This window comes from Amorphotheca resinae (genome assembly GCF_003019875.1).
Source record: "Amorphotheca resinae ATCC 22711 unplaced genomic scaffold M430scaffold_1, whole genome shotgun sequence".
NCBI lineage: Eukaryota > Fungi > Ascomycota > Leotiomycetes > Helotiales > Amorphothecaceae > Amorphotheca > Amorphotheca resinae.
In genome coordinates, this window is record NW_020194471.1 from 3,568,764 (window position 1) to 3,582,182 (window position 13,419).

A 13,419-nucleotide genomic window follows, 5' to 3' on the forward strand; every position below is an offset into this window, starting at 1 on the left:
GATTCATCGAGAGGTTCAGGAGATCGAGGAAGATTGGGGATAGAAGGGGAGATTGCATAGGTAGTAAATTAGGGATATAGGGATATAAGATGAACCCAGATGATGGGAGATCCTTGGTGCTGCTGCTTGATGTGAATGTGTACTTTAAACTCAGTGGTAGGGGGAGGAGGTCCGGTATCTACTGATGACTACTGCCGATGAATCAATCCCTTCGCATGCAAGCACAAATTTCAATGCGCCAGTAAAGCTCGTGGTTATCATTCAGCTAAGTACACCCATCTCATACTCATTGTCGCTGGAAACTCTTACACACTTCCACATGGCCACTCATCGGAATGCTAATCGGTATCCTCAAATATCCATACATCCTATCCTGGAACGAACCGTCTTTAAAATAATCGGGTATTATAATGCACTTTTACTCAAGACGTGAAAGCAAGCAACAATGAGACGACGCTATGCTGAAGAACGGGACCGGAGCAACAATGGAATATCAATCATGCATGCATCATTCAAATCAGTTATTCACTCCGACCCATCATCCATGTCGAAAACATCCTTTGCCTGACTCGCCGCCCTTCTACTACTTCTGGTGGCTGGCTTCGCCGGGGCCTTTGCTTTGCCCTTTGATACGACTGGAGACTTGGCTTTCTGCTTCGTGACTTTGGCTGTTGCTTCGGGTTTGGCTGCACTCGTAGCCTTTTTACCTGGTTTGGGTTTTGGTTTTGGCGCCTTCTTCCGGGTTGATCGTGATGGTGTCGGCTCAACTTCTTGCTCTTCTTGCTCTTCTGACGTCGATCCGGGAGTAGTTAACCTGGATGAAGCTTCTTCCACAGCGGGTTCTGGCTCAGGAGAAGTTGGCTTGGATGCAACTTCTTCGACGGTGGGTTCAGGTTCCGCTTTCTCGTCTTCGGATGCAATGTCAGATCCTTCGTTCCCATCCTCCTCCTCCCCCGCATCTCCGTCTCCTCCGTCGTCTTGGATGTACTCCCATTCTGCAACCCCATCCCACATCTCCTCATCATCTTCGCTATCATCACGATCTGCATAATTCTTCCTCGCACTCGCCGCTCTTCCACTCCGCCTCCTATCCGTAGAACTCGGGGCAGGTGTGCTCAAGATATCACTCTCTTTTCGCTTCCTAGTCTTGGCAGGCGTTTTCCCTGCGGGCCTCTCTTTCTTGGCTGTCGAAGGTCTTGCGGCTTTTGGTTTGGATTCCGATTTCTGCTTCTTGGCGGTAGGGTGAGAATCGTCGCCTTCGTCTTCGGTCCTCCGTTTCTGGTGAAGATGATCTGTCAGCATAGGCAACGGAATGAAGTAGTAGAACAAACCTTCTTCTTGTCAACTTGTCTGACTAACTTATCAAGACTGTCATCCATGTCATCTGGTAAGTACTGCTTCTCGGCGATCTCCTGAGCCACCTCGTGGCTAGGCAGTGCAGCGAAGATACCGACTGGCAATCCCACCTTGGCAGGCCAAGTCTGCATATTCCACCCCTTCTTCTGCTCCCATTTCCTGATGACGGTCTGCGCAAGGTCACTGAGAACGTATAGATTCTCGGAATTCTTATCTTCGATGCCATCGCGAGCCTGCTTGACCCGCTCGGCGTATTTGTAGATCAGTGCCAGGTACTCTTCTGAAGCGACCGTGGTCAGGTAATAAAGGATATAACGTGCATGGTCGAGTAGCTCCTCAGGGACTGTACTGTAATCGGGATGATGGGCAAGAAGCGATAAAAGACGTGGCAAGGTAGATTCCATGACATACAGCTTCTTCCCGTGGAACCCCTTCACGCGGGAACGGACCCATGTAATGATGGAATTCTTGAAATCAATCTCTGGCTCAAAAGCCGTGAGGAATATAATCGTGTAGAACCGGTTGGGAAGTTGGCCCTTTACTAAATACTTCTGGAGTTTTTCGATAAAGCCGCGGCGAACGTTCGGGTGTTTATCCTGTGCGACGAGGGCGAGCCGGTTAAAATCGGTCGGTTTCAAGAGATCGTCGAAAAGCTTGCTCCTGCATAGCTTCAGCATCAACTGTGATGCACGGAGGCGCAATCGAGTCTTATGGTGTTTTGGCGTATTGCCCTCCTTTGACAGCTCTCCCTCCTTGGCAATCAGCGCGTTCAGCAGCTTGTATACTGGGCCAGCGAGGGTCTTGGCGGTTTCTGGATCTTCGACCGTCTTCAAACGGTTCACGAGAATCTTAAGGGCCCAACATTTGGCTTGGCACTCATCGTCGAGCTCCGAATCAGGCTGCCAGCTTCGATCCGTGTCTTGTGCGGCTGTCTGAACCTGGAGAAGAGTTTTCTGGATAGTGATATCGAGGATCTCGTCATTGAATTCATCCGTGATCTTCGGATCCTCCAGGGACAATTGGCTGATGGTCGCCAGCTTGGTCAAGAAATGCTTTTCCCCATAGACCCAGTTGTTCACAGTCTTCTCCAGCAGATCTTTCGTGTGCATCTCTTTCCGGTCTGTGGCAGCCATCAAGATTCTCACGGCATATTTGGCAGCCTTTGCCGGGGTTCCGTACAGCGCATAACTGATCAGAGCTTGGATAAATTTGCGTTCGCGAGGAAGGTCTCCCGGTCGACTCTTTGCAAACTCTGCACACGCCCTTAGTGTTTCCACACTCCCTAGGTCATTCGATCTAGTCGAGGAAGGAGCATCTTGCTCCAGAGACTTGCATAGTTCTTTGACGTTGGATCGGAAGACTTGTGGCATCTTCTCTGAGATCTCCCGGTTGACCTCGTGTGCCGTCGTGCCTAATCCGTTCTCATCACTTCTCGAATACTGTAGGATAGCGGGGAGATGGCTGCGATTGTAGACCAATGATGCAGAGCGGTATATGATTGGCATGAGAGTTTGTAGAAGACCAGCTGGCGCTTCCTTTGAATCCTTAATGCGCTTCGTGAATTCTTTGATTCCATTATGGACTGTCTTGAAGTCACTCTCAGAAGCGATTGCAAATCTGAGAAGTTGATAACTCCTCCGATCGTGAAGCTTTGCGTACTTGTGCAGCTCATGAGTCGTCCTCAGAGGGTCAGGTAAAAGGTCAGCGAGCCATTTGATTATAGCGTCAAGCTTTGCCTTGATCTCCTTCGCACCTTCATCCATGACACCTCCATTGTATTCCTCGCAGCATTTGATGAAAGCTGACAAGACATTGGAATACGTCGATTGGCGAGCTTGCAACGCAAAGAAAGCCTTCTTCGACTTGGAATCAAGAGACTTTACGACGAGCAGGATCCGCTCTGTGCGGATCTTGTCGGCGTCAAACGGCACGGCTCCATTTGTCTGGCTTGCTTGAGAATCACCATTGGCAGCTTTCGAACCCTTGGTTTTAGTCGGGGGGTAGTTGAGTGGGATGAGCTGCTCAAACATGACGTGGTCTAGAAGAACGTTAAGCTCCAGATCATTGGTGTAGTACGCGTTAAAGACCTTGGACGGAATAGTTCCCAGTGCCGAAATGACAGCCTCATTCCCTTCCGCAATCTCGCCAGAAGCTACGCCCCATATCCTACAGAGGGTGGTCATGGCTTCTACTCGAACAGAGTGTTTGCGATCTCGTGCCCGGTCCGCCAGACTACACAAAACAGAACCATCTTTATTAACACCTCCATTTAGAGCAAGCTTGGCCATGACATCTTGAAACGTGAAGCCCGCTACAGCTTTGACCGCAGCCAACCTTACTCTCTCGTCTGCGTCGTTCAACTTTTCTGCAAGTCCTTTAACTAACGAATTCTGATCTTCTCGGCTGAGCCCAATCCCCCCAGCTGAAGTCACGAGGATTCGACCAATTGCTGTTGTCCATCCTGAACGGATGGTGAGTGACTTGTCGTTTTTCCTCCCTAAGAAACTGTGGTACACAGATGGGTAGGTCTGCGAAAAGGACTGTGGTGAGACGGGTGTGAGGAGGATGTTATCCGAGACGGGGGCTTGATAGTCGTCTAGTTTTGCAGGTGGGTACGCAGCCGGGTCCATGACGGGAGGTGGAGGTGGCCCAGCTGCTCCAATCCCAGATATAATATCCCCCAGAGTCTCCGTAGCTAGCAACCGCAGCTGTACATTCTCCGCAGACAGCTCTGCCTCCAGCTGAGGAATGACATTTTGTAATACCGGAGGTGATGCCCGCCACAACTCTCGAAGTAGCCGGTGTGCTTTGTTAAGCTCTTTCAAATCTGCTTCTGTTGGTCCAGTAGGCCCCTCTTCATCGGATTCGACAGCGTCACTCGTCCTCCGATGGCCGTTCGGCTTGGAGGGTCCACTGGAGGCCGAAACCTCCATGATCACCTCGTTGAAGTACATACTGACGTACCGGGCCATCTTCTCCGGGCAAGAGTTACATATCGTTCTTGCCATATTGTATGCTGCTGGAAGCTCTTTCATCAAGAGGGTCGATTGCTTGTCGTCAAGCTGTGTCTTGCCTGCCCCTGGAGCAGCTGCGCGCAGGAATTGGGCAATGATAACGTCTACAATCGCAGGAGGGAGGCTCGCCGACTCATCTACCAGCGTCACCATCATCTGGGTCATATGATACTCGACATCCTTTGCTATCTGTTCGCCAGTCGAAGCCTTTGAGGAACCAGATATTATGTCGAAGAAAGAAACGAAGAGATGATGCATAAGAGCTTCGGAGTTGGGGATATCTGTAAGAAGGACGATACTCTTGACCTCTGCAAGAGAAACTAGAACGTATTTGTGTTGTGTATTGTAGGCATGGGAGGGGTCGGATAGGGCTGGGAGGATCGATGTAATAAACAGTGTGAAGATATCCTATGACCAAATCAGCTCCAAACCTCCCGATATACACTGTCTGTCGCATACCTTGAGCATTGTCGCCGTAAATGGGGCATCTGGAGCGCAAATCCTCAACACATCTACCAAGCAGCAAGCTGTAAATGCGCGTACCCCTTTGTCCTTATGTCCTAGCAGATTCTGCCCCGCGAGTTGCTTTGCGACATCCGTCAGCGAATCCTTATCCGTGTCCTCCTGTTCCATATCACTCAGCTCGCTGCTAAGGGCGCCGAGCCTCCTCAGGAGTTCCCCGGTGGGAATGGGCTTTCCTGCACGCCATGACAATGGCTCGTTGAAAGCCAGTCCTCCCAGCTGGGGCTCCTGAACGACTTCCGCACTACGGCGCGGGGCCATCTTTAGCTGACCGCCGCAGTCGCAGACGTGTAGATATCGAGAGGAACTTGTCTTCGAGTCGAGATTTTCCTAATCAGGATCCGTGGAGGGTTCGTCGTGGATACTTGGGAATAGGCCGAGGGAGTTGGGAGAGGAGTAAGCGCCAATCGCGTGTCGTACAGGGAAAGACGCGTTTCGCGCTACACGAGAGAGCACCTTGAACTTCACTCCATCACATTCAAGAGGTTCATCGCCACCATCAGAATTCAACCTCTGTATAGTGGAAGTTGATATGTATAAGTGAACCCGGATGCAAGTCACAAGTATGATTTGGATCCATCAATTGTGTTTTCTGCTGCAGGACTTATCCTTTGGTCATCGTTCTTGATTGTAGTGAAGCGCGTCTTATGATAATGCCAGCTCTCCACTACCTTAGCAATGCTCTTTGACTGGTCAAGCTGGCCGTCATATACAATTACGAAAAGGGTTTATCTCTTCCTTCTCTTGGCAGTCTTTCTTGAGCGTTATCACCTCAGTCTATGTGGCTCCAGCGTAGGTCCAATACGCCATGGCGTAAGCATAGGCTGCCGTATGTACAGCTTCTACAGCTTTCTGTATGCTGCAGATTTCCAGCTATTTGGATTTCTGCAACTTAAGCTCATGTTTAGAAGCAATAAGAAGAAATCGGAGAGATGAACCAGAAATGTGATCACGTGATTGATATATCCTCACCCTGCTCCAGAAATGTGATGCGGTGCAGCTTATAAAGGTAAGTTAGCAACGTGGATGTGGCATTTTGGATGTGAATCAGATGAAAGGATTGGGTAAGGCATCCTTTTGTCTGTCTCCATAATGATATGTCCAGCCGGTCTGATCACGGATCTCTGATCACTAAGTATCAAATGATTCAATGGGCTAGTAGTTTAGATGAGTGCTACAAGTGAATCAAACACCTCTCTGTCTAATTTTCTGGGCGGGCTGTAGCGAAAATTCACTGGTGGTTTCGACTCGTCCTGGTAGTAAACAAAACACGCGAACTTCGATATCGCGGTACAACAACATCTAACAACCCTTCTTTTCGACACCACTTCTCCTTCGACTTTCTTTTGATATCCATCATCCTATTCACATCTCGTTCGTTGATTCATTCGAATCCTCCCATCTCCTCATCTGAGATCACTATCCGACATTAACGCCTTCTGATCGTCTCAGTCTTCCTGTTTGTCTGAGTCTTTCTAATCATCTTGATCTCTCTGATCGTTTTAGTTAGTAGTTTGACATCAGCATCCTAGACAGTCCGAGATGAAGCTCTCGCAGGTTCTCTCGTTCTTCTCCGTCCTGTTCGTCCTGTTTACGGTCCTTGGGGACGCTGTCGCACTTGATGGCCCCTCACCTGTCACAACTGGCATCACTCTTTCCTACCGCAGCATCAATGTCAACAGCACTATCGTCTCTCTTGAGGCCATGAGCGCTGTTCCAAGCACCTCGATTGATGTCAACACTTTAGTCACTACGGACGAGGTATCCAGCTCCACGATGGTCTTCGTGTCAACTGTAAGCTTGACTCCTGTCACATCGACTTTCGCAACCACTATCATGGACTCGGCGCCTTCTTTGTCTACCTCGTAAGTCTAGACCTGCCCCTTTAGCTTGTGGATTAGTTCATTGAGTAACTTGATTGGTTAGTAGTGTTCGTCCTGCTGCTTCTGACATTCCCCCTTCTACCGCCCTCTCCTTTGGTCTTAATACCTCGGCTGCTATTTCTAGCTTCCAGTCGACCACGCCTACATCTAGGTAAGTATACGACTGCATAAACGTGCAGAATGCTGACAGTCACTGTAGTGCTTCTGCACTGTCTCAGCCGTCCAGTTCGAGCTTGAGTGCCAGTACGCAGAGTTCGGTCGCGATTATAAGCACGTTCCATACGACCTTCTCTTATACTACAACTCTCAGAACTACAGTAAAGGGAAATCTCTCTATCTCGGGCGCATCGACCTCAAAGATTACTATCCCAAGCCCCCCGGCTACTCTCAAGTTGATTGATGTAGGAACTACTGGATCTCAGCCCGAGGCATCCTCCCTAGCGATTCACTCCCAACTCCATGATGCTTCAGATGGAACCATCCCTGCCGACGCATCAAGCACTGTCAGCATCCCTACTCAGGGCCTTCCTACAGAGACGATTACTTTGCCCGGCAGCACTTTCACAAAATCCACCACGAGCACCACCACGCAGCAGATTTCGCTGAATCCCGACTATACAAAGGTATCAGTGGCTCCCAATAACTATGCCGCTGGCTGCGTAAGCGGGGCGAGTACCGTGACCGTGACCGTGACCGTGACCGCCACGGTTTACCAGTCAACAACCATCGAGAGCAGTCTCGTCAGTGTCTCCTCTGCTTCGAGTGTCTCCTCTTCTTCGAATGTCAACTCTACTTCGAATGTCTCCTCTACTTCGAATGTCTCCTCTGCTTCGAGCGTCTCCTCTGCTTCGAGCGTCTCTTCTACTTCGAGTGTCTCTGCTATTTCGAGTGTCTCCATCGCTACTTCATGTTTGCAGAGACATTCGTATGGCTTTATCGGCGTCACAGTTCCAGTTGGATATGAGATCGATGTCGGTGTCACAGAAGGAGGCTCTTGCTCGGCTGCGCTTGAAACTACTGGCCGGGTCGGCACTGTCCTCGCTTCCACCTCTACTGTGGAGACACCCGTTACTTCAGCCACAGCTATCGCGGCAAGTATCAATACCTCAGGTGTCAATATCAGCACCACCCACGCGCCGTTCCCCGCCTCCACCACACCACACGGATCCGGTGCTGGCACTACGAACGTCAACTTTGCATTCTTTGCTGGTTTCCTCGCTTTGGTTGTCCTGACCTAGGAGGTACGTGAACTTTCGTCGTATATTTTAGAGCCTCAAGTACTGACTTTGATCTGGTAGCTGGTGACTGATATCTCATGCGGACTGGGTGCGGGTCATGAGATAGCATGGGATGGCGAGTCTGTTTTTCTTGCGTCTTGCATAAGCAAGGTTTCTTTGTTGTTCTTCTCGTTCTTCGCAGGAGGAAGGGGAGCGGAATTGTGGTCATCGGCGATGTTCCTCCATGGCCAGTCCCTTTCTTCTATTATTGACACACACCGCCTGGATTTCTCATCGCTGGTCTCGATCTCACTCAGTCTTGGGGATCGTCGGGCGTGGTCACGGCATTTCACATTTCACATTGCACATCCTGTAGAGTAAATTGCTCCGTTGCTAGGAAGAGCCTTGAATGAGTCAAATCACATCCAGAATCAGCTGTTATTGCTGCCCCCCCGGGCGTTGTGAATGACGGAGAAGATTCCAGTAGCTAATTGATACTCGAGGTGATATTGGCGATCGCCTGGGGGTGTGTGCCCAACAGGCAATTGATCGGCGCGCATAAGAGTCGTGGCGCGCAGTGGCGCACATGAGTGGCTGGAGCCCATGTTTGCTGCTGAGTAGCAGCCTCGGCTATGATTTCATCGGCTGAATAATCTGCGGTGCCGGTGGCATGAGGAACGTCCATCCTCAATAATCATCAACGTTCAACGGCCTCAATAATCACTCGATCGATCTCGCGATCCCCCGCGCGACGTCCAGATGCAGAGTTGCAGAAGGGGCGCGCACGGTAAGCTCGGCACTGCGCGAGGGGTGATGCTTGGAAGTGTCCATGCTTCCCCGCTGGCCATCGTGGGCGGTATCCAATGGCGCCATGCTCTTGAGTCGGGCGTCTCTCCTCTGTGGCTCTCCGGTCTTTCCGTCCGTCACTTTCACTTCTTGCGATCGCCAGCAAAGTGGTGGCATCTGGTCACAACACCACCACGTCGCCGCTGGTGCCGGCCTATGGTCTCCTGCGATTTTCTGCGATTGATGCCGTACAACAGGCATTATCCTCTCCTGAGTAACAGTCTCTCGTCACATGCCCGTCACACTTTTTCCCCCTTGGAGATCCGCCCTTGGTCCTCTCTCTATCCCGCTCCCTCGCTGTCTCTCATGCTCATGTCCGCCGAACCAGTGTCCTCCCTGGCAACGCTCCAGTCATCAATCACAAAGCGTTGCAAGATCTTCCATGCGAGTCATCCTTTTGAGAATGGTCTGCCTCTTGTCTATCTGTAAGATGCCGGTTCCCATGCCACCCACGTCTCGTAGTTTGAGGATATAAAGCGCAAGTCCCCGTCCCCCCCTCCAATGTACTGCCACCCCATCTCCAATATCTCGTGTCTCGCGCCTCTTGTCTCGCTCTTCAAAACATAAAACTCACAATGGCTACTCTCCTCCCCCGAACCAATGATGCGCTCAAGATCAACCCACCCACCGGTGATGACTTTGCCCTCTCAGTCCATGGCTCTGACTGGCTGTGGGCCGTGACGGCTATCTACACCCTCTCCCTCCTCATCGTCATTGGTCTTGCCTACTTTGCCAAGAGCGGAGAGAAGATCTTCCACTACCTCTTCACCATCTCTCTCTTCGTAGGCGCTGTATCCTACTTCACCATGGCCTCTGACCTCGGATCGACTCCAGTTGAGACATCTAGCAATCGCCGTGGGACTCGGGAGATCTTTTATGCTAGATACATCAACTGGTAGGTTCCCACAATCGATGTCTAAGAACCAAGGCTTACAAGTATAGGTTCGTGGGATGGACTCCCCTTTTAACTGCCATTGGATTGATCTCCGGTGTGAGCTGGTCTACGATTGTCTACAACGTTGCCCTCTCCTGGGCATGGGTGGCTACATGGCTGTCTGGCGCTCTGGTGGCGACACATTACAAGTGGGGTTTCTTCGCCTTTGGCCTGTTGGCATACTTCCTCCTGTCGGCCAGCCTGCTACATACTGGAAGCATCACCGCCTCGCGCACCGGGATCAACAACCACTACTTCTTCATTGCCGGCTGGCTCGTCTTCATCTGGCTGCTCTACCCCATCGCGTACGGTGTGGATGACGGAGGAAACAAGATCAAGGTCACCGCGGGCTTCATCTTCTTCGGTATCTTGGATCTTCTGACTGTTCCTGTCCTCTCGTTCGTCATCTTGATCCTGGCCTCCCGGTGGGACTATGGCGCTCTGAACCTCTACTTCACCCAGTACGGCCGTGTCTCTCAAGGTGGGACATTCCCAGAGCGTGAGAAGGTCGCGCCAGCAGAACCAGCAGCAGCACCAGCAGCTGCTGTGGTTGAACCTGCGACCGTCTAGGTTGGAATGATATGCACGCAGCACGGTGGAGGTGTGTTGGGGGTGAGCCTTTGTGATGCTGATGAGATATGATCTATATAATGTGTAATGGTCTGTGCTTTTGATATACCCACGTTCGTTTAAATACCCCTGGGACTGAAGATACCTGAGTGGAGGCGTATGATCGGTTAGAGAACCAGATAATATGATTTGCATTGATTACACTCCTATTACATTTAACTATTTAATCAAGGCCACTGTTCCGTCCCGAATAAAATTACTACGAAAATTCGAAGCAGAGGATGTGAGGTCGTTCCGCCATTCGTCGTTTGCGGCAAGCTGCTTAGGTGAGTGGGTATGTCGAAGTACTTAGCCCGCTGTGCAATTGGCTAATCATGGCATGTACCTCAGCATAGTGGAAATGCGGGGGTGGACCTGTCCGTGACATACAGGCTGGGCTCGACCCCTGCCTATCGATAAAGCTCAAGTCCTTGCAAAGCAATCAACCGCGCCTCATTGCAGAAGACTTCTTAATCCTCTTCTTAAGGGTTCTTCCATTTCCTCTCCTGTCTATAATTCCAGCGGTCCTGATCTAACGCTCATTCTATATGCAGTGGGATCGCCAGCTGTACGACGATGTTGCTCTCGAAAGGATCGAGACGTCCGAAAAAGCAGCGGAGGAACCTTTTCACGATCTGAACACGTATCATGCCTTCAAACTCCTGATTGAGAGATACCGAGGTGGTCACGTTATAAAATGGGGCCATCTGTCCAAAGGTTCCTTTAATATTGTGTATCGGATGCGCTTCCAAGAAGGCGGCAAACATGCTATCTTGAGGATTCCCCGCCCTGGCATTGTTCAGTTTCCAGACGAGAAGGTCCGGAACGAAGTAGCCGTCATGCGTTACGTTGCCCAGAAGACCACTATTCCAATCCCGCATGTGTATTACTGCGGTATGGCCGACGAGAATCCTACTGGTCTCGGCCCATTCATCATTATGGACTATGTCGAGAATGAAGAAGTCTTCTCCAGCACTCTCAAAGATCCAGAACTCCGAGAGAAGGCGGAACAGCCCGTCTTAGACCCGGATGTTACTGAAGAAAAACTGGAATGCCTATATGGCCAAATGGCTAAGTACGTCTTACAACTTGCCAAGCTGGAGTTTCCCCGGATTGGATCTCTAGTGTCCAATGGGCGAGATACCTATGTAGTAGGTGGACGCCCTCTGACAATGAATATGAATGCTCTAATACTCCTCGCTAATATCCCACCTGCTGTCCTTCCTCCGAAGGATAAAACCTACCAGACAGCCGATGAGTGGTATCTTGCTCTCGCGGACATGCATATGGCACACCTCGTCTTCCAACGTAATGACCTCACCCGTTCACCTGACGACTGCCGTAATAAATATGTTGCACGCCAGCTCTTTAGACGGCTGGCCAAAGAGGGAAGACTCACGAGTTTTGGCTTCGCTGATGATAGCTGGTCTGCCCAATCTGCTACTTGGCGCTCCTCACCTGTCTCTGGTATATCGACGCCACGAATCACCCGTCCAACCCTTTCCCCAGCCCCAGATGCTGCGGGGCCCTTCCGCTTGTGGTGTGATGATCTACGCGGCGGCAATATCCTGCTCGACAGGGAGTTACGAGTAGCAGCAATTATCGACTGGGAGTTCGCATATGTCGGTCCGCCGCAGTTCGCCCTCGATCCGCCCTGGTGGCTGCTGCTGTCTCCGCCTGAGTACTGGCCTAAGGGGCTGGAAGACTGAAGGAAGGTCTACGATCAGCGCCTGCAGACTTGGCTGCGGGTAATGGAGGACGGCGAGCAGAAGGCTGATCGACCGGTCGATGTCGGAGAGATAAGCAAAAACACTGGGGATATGGATTTAGGTAGGGAAGAACAGTGTCAAGGGAACCAAGGTGCATGTGGAAGTAAAAACAAGCCGATCAAACTGTCTACACATATGCGTGAGAGCTGGGAAACGGGGCGGTTCTGGCTTAATTATGCAGCGAGGCGAAGCTGGGCCTTCGATGCTATTTACTGGAGGTTTCTTGACAAGAGGTTCTTTGGTGATAGGGGGGTAGACGAGGACGACTGTAGGCTTTGGAGGACGAGGGTAGGTCTCCTTACTGATGCAGAGAGGAATGCTATGGAACCGTTTGTGGAGTGGAAGATGGAGGAGGGCAAGGCGGACACTCTGGTTGATTGGGATCCAGAGGAGGCGAAACGACGACTTGCAGAGGTTCTCTTTTAAGAGTTTTTGCTCAACTGTCAAGTGGACCTAACGCCTCGACTCCTTTACCCCTTGGAAACGAATGACATGAGCTTGAATTGGTCCGACCTCCTATGAGTCGCAGCTCCAGCCTCTATATTCCCATTCTTCGCAGGTTCCGTAGAGAGCTCGTAGCGGGAGCGAAGGATAAGATTGAAATCCTTGCTGATCCTGAATGGGCACAGCTTCCATGATGAATCCGTGAAGTTGGCGCGAATGTTGAAAATGTTGTTCGGATCTCAGTGAGCTAGATGCAGAGAAGTTGTTAATCCTGACGGCAACCTGAGGCTGGTGCAATTGTAGAACTTCCGCGTTTCAATATATTGTTCAATCAAAAGCAGTGGTCGAGGGCATTCCTGTAGAGAAGATAGCTGTCAATGTCTATAAGTTCCTGGGATTGTGACTGTTTTGTGAGCAAAAAGTTAGACGTGGTGTAAGCAAGCCTCTCTTCGATATAGAGCTGCGTTGTATGCAGAAGTTCGCTTCGTGCAGAGCTTTATTTGCATTAAGATTAAGGTCTTACGTATAATCAAGTTGGGAAAGTTCATCAAGCTACTTACTTTGAAAGAGTGGTATTGATGTAAACGATATGGTATATGCTAGAAAGGAAAAACATATATATGGTTTTGAAACTGTTATCATAGGATAGAACTTCCCGTTATTATAAAACACAACTGACATAACATAATCTGGATCCTATTCCCACCTATTCAAATCCCACATTAAGACTTATGGTTCACGACCTCCTCACCCCAAGGCCCCAGCCTCGCCCCAAGGCTGTAGCCTTCTCAACCGCCAAAATTCCCCCCTCCCCAAATCAAAGTT

General features: G+C 50.5%; 5 protein-coding genes across 5 annotated transcripts; 4 read left to right on the top strand and 1 right to left on the bottom strand.

The window, feature by feature from the left end:
• Nucleotides 1–525: 525 nt before the first annotated feature.
• On the bottom strand, nt 526–5,153 carry M430DRAFT_93929 (hypothetical protein; the record flags this gene model as incomplete). The annotated part of the gene is made up of 3 exons (XM_024869800.1): nt 526–1,278; nt 1,332–4,778; nt 4,830–5,153. The coding sequence occupies 3 exons, from the start codon at nt 5,151–5,153 to the stop codon at nt 526–528; spliced, it is 4,524 nt and encodes a 1,507-aa protein (XP_024725794.1).
• Nucleotides 5,154–6,408: 1,255 nt separating this feature from the next.
• Nucleotides 6,409–8,013, top strand: M430DRAFT_269668 (hypothetical protein; the record flags this gene model as incomplete). Its single annotated transcript, XM_024865484.1, has 3 exons — nt 6,409–6,757; nt 6,822–6,926; nt 6,975–8,013. The coding sequence occupies exons 1-3, from the start codon at nt 6,435–6,437 to the stop codon at nt 8,011–8,013; spliced, it is 1,467 nt and encodes a 488-aa protein (XP_024725795.1). The 5' UTR covers nt 6,409–6,434.
• A 795-nt stretch (nt 8,014–8,808) lies between these two features.
• On the top strand, nt 8,809–9,464 carry M430DRAFT_32709 (hypothetical protein). Its single transcript, XM_024866218.1, has one exon. The coding sequence runs from the start codon at nt 8,864–8,866 to the stop codon at nt 9,020–9,022; it is 159 nt and encodes a 52-aa protein (XP_024725796.1). The 5' UTR covers nt 8,809–8,863; the 3' UTR covers nt 9,023–9,464.
• M430DRAFT_24619 (hypothetical protein) lies at nt 9,414–10,342 on the top strand (the record flags this gene model as incomplete). The annotated part of the gene is made up of 2 exons (XM_024865105.1): nt 9,414–9,733; nt 9,781–10,342. The coding sequence occupies 2 exons, from the start codon at nt 9,414–9,416 to the stop codon at nt 10,340–10,342; spliced, it is 882 nt and encodes a 293-aa protein (XP_024725797.1).
• A 587-nt stretch (nt 10,343–10,929) lies between these two features.
• Nucleotides 10,930–12,876, top strand: M430DRAFT_38937 (hypothetical protein; the record flags this gene model as incomplete). The annotated part of the gene is made up of 2 exons (XM_024867285.1): nt 10,930–12,038; nt 12,093–12,876. 2 exons carry the CDS (start codon nt 10,930–10,932, stop codon nt 12,574–12,576), a joined length of 1,593 nt encoding a protein of 530 aa, XP_024725798.1. The 3' UTR covers nt 12,577–12,876.
• Between the last annotated feature and the right edge of the window lie 543 nt (nt 12,877–13,419).

Excerpts from the sequence above, each read along its gene's own strand:
- M430DRAFT_32709 (XM_024866218.1), top strand. The coding sequence starts at position 8,864 with ATGCTCTTGAGTCGGGCGTCTCTCCTCTGTGGCTCTCCGGTCTTTCCG.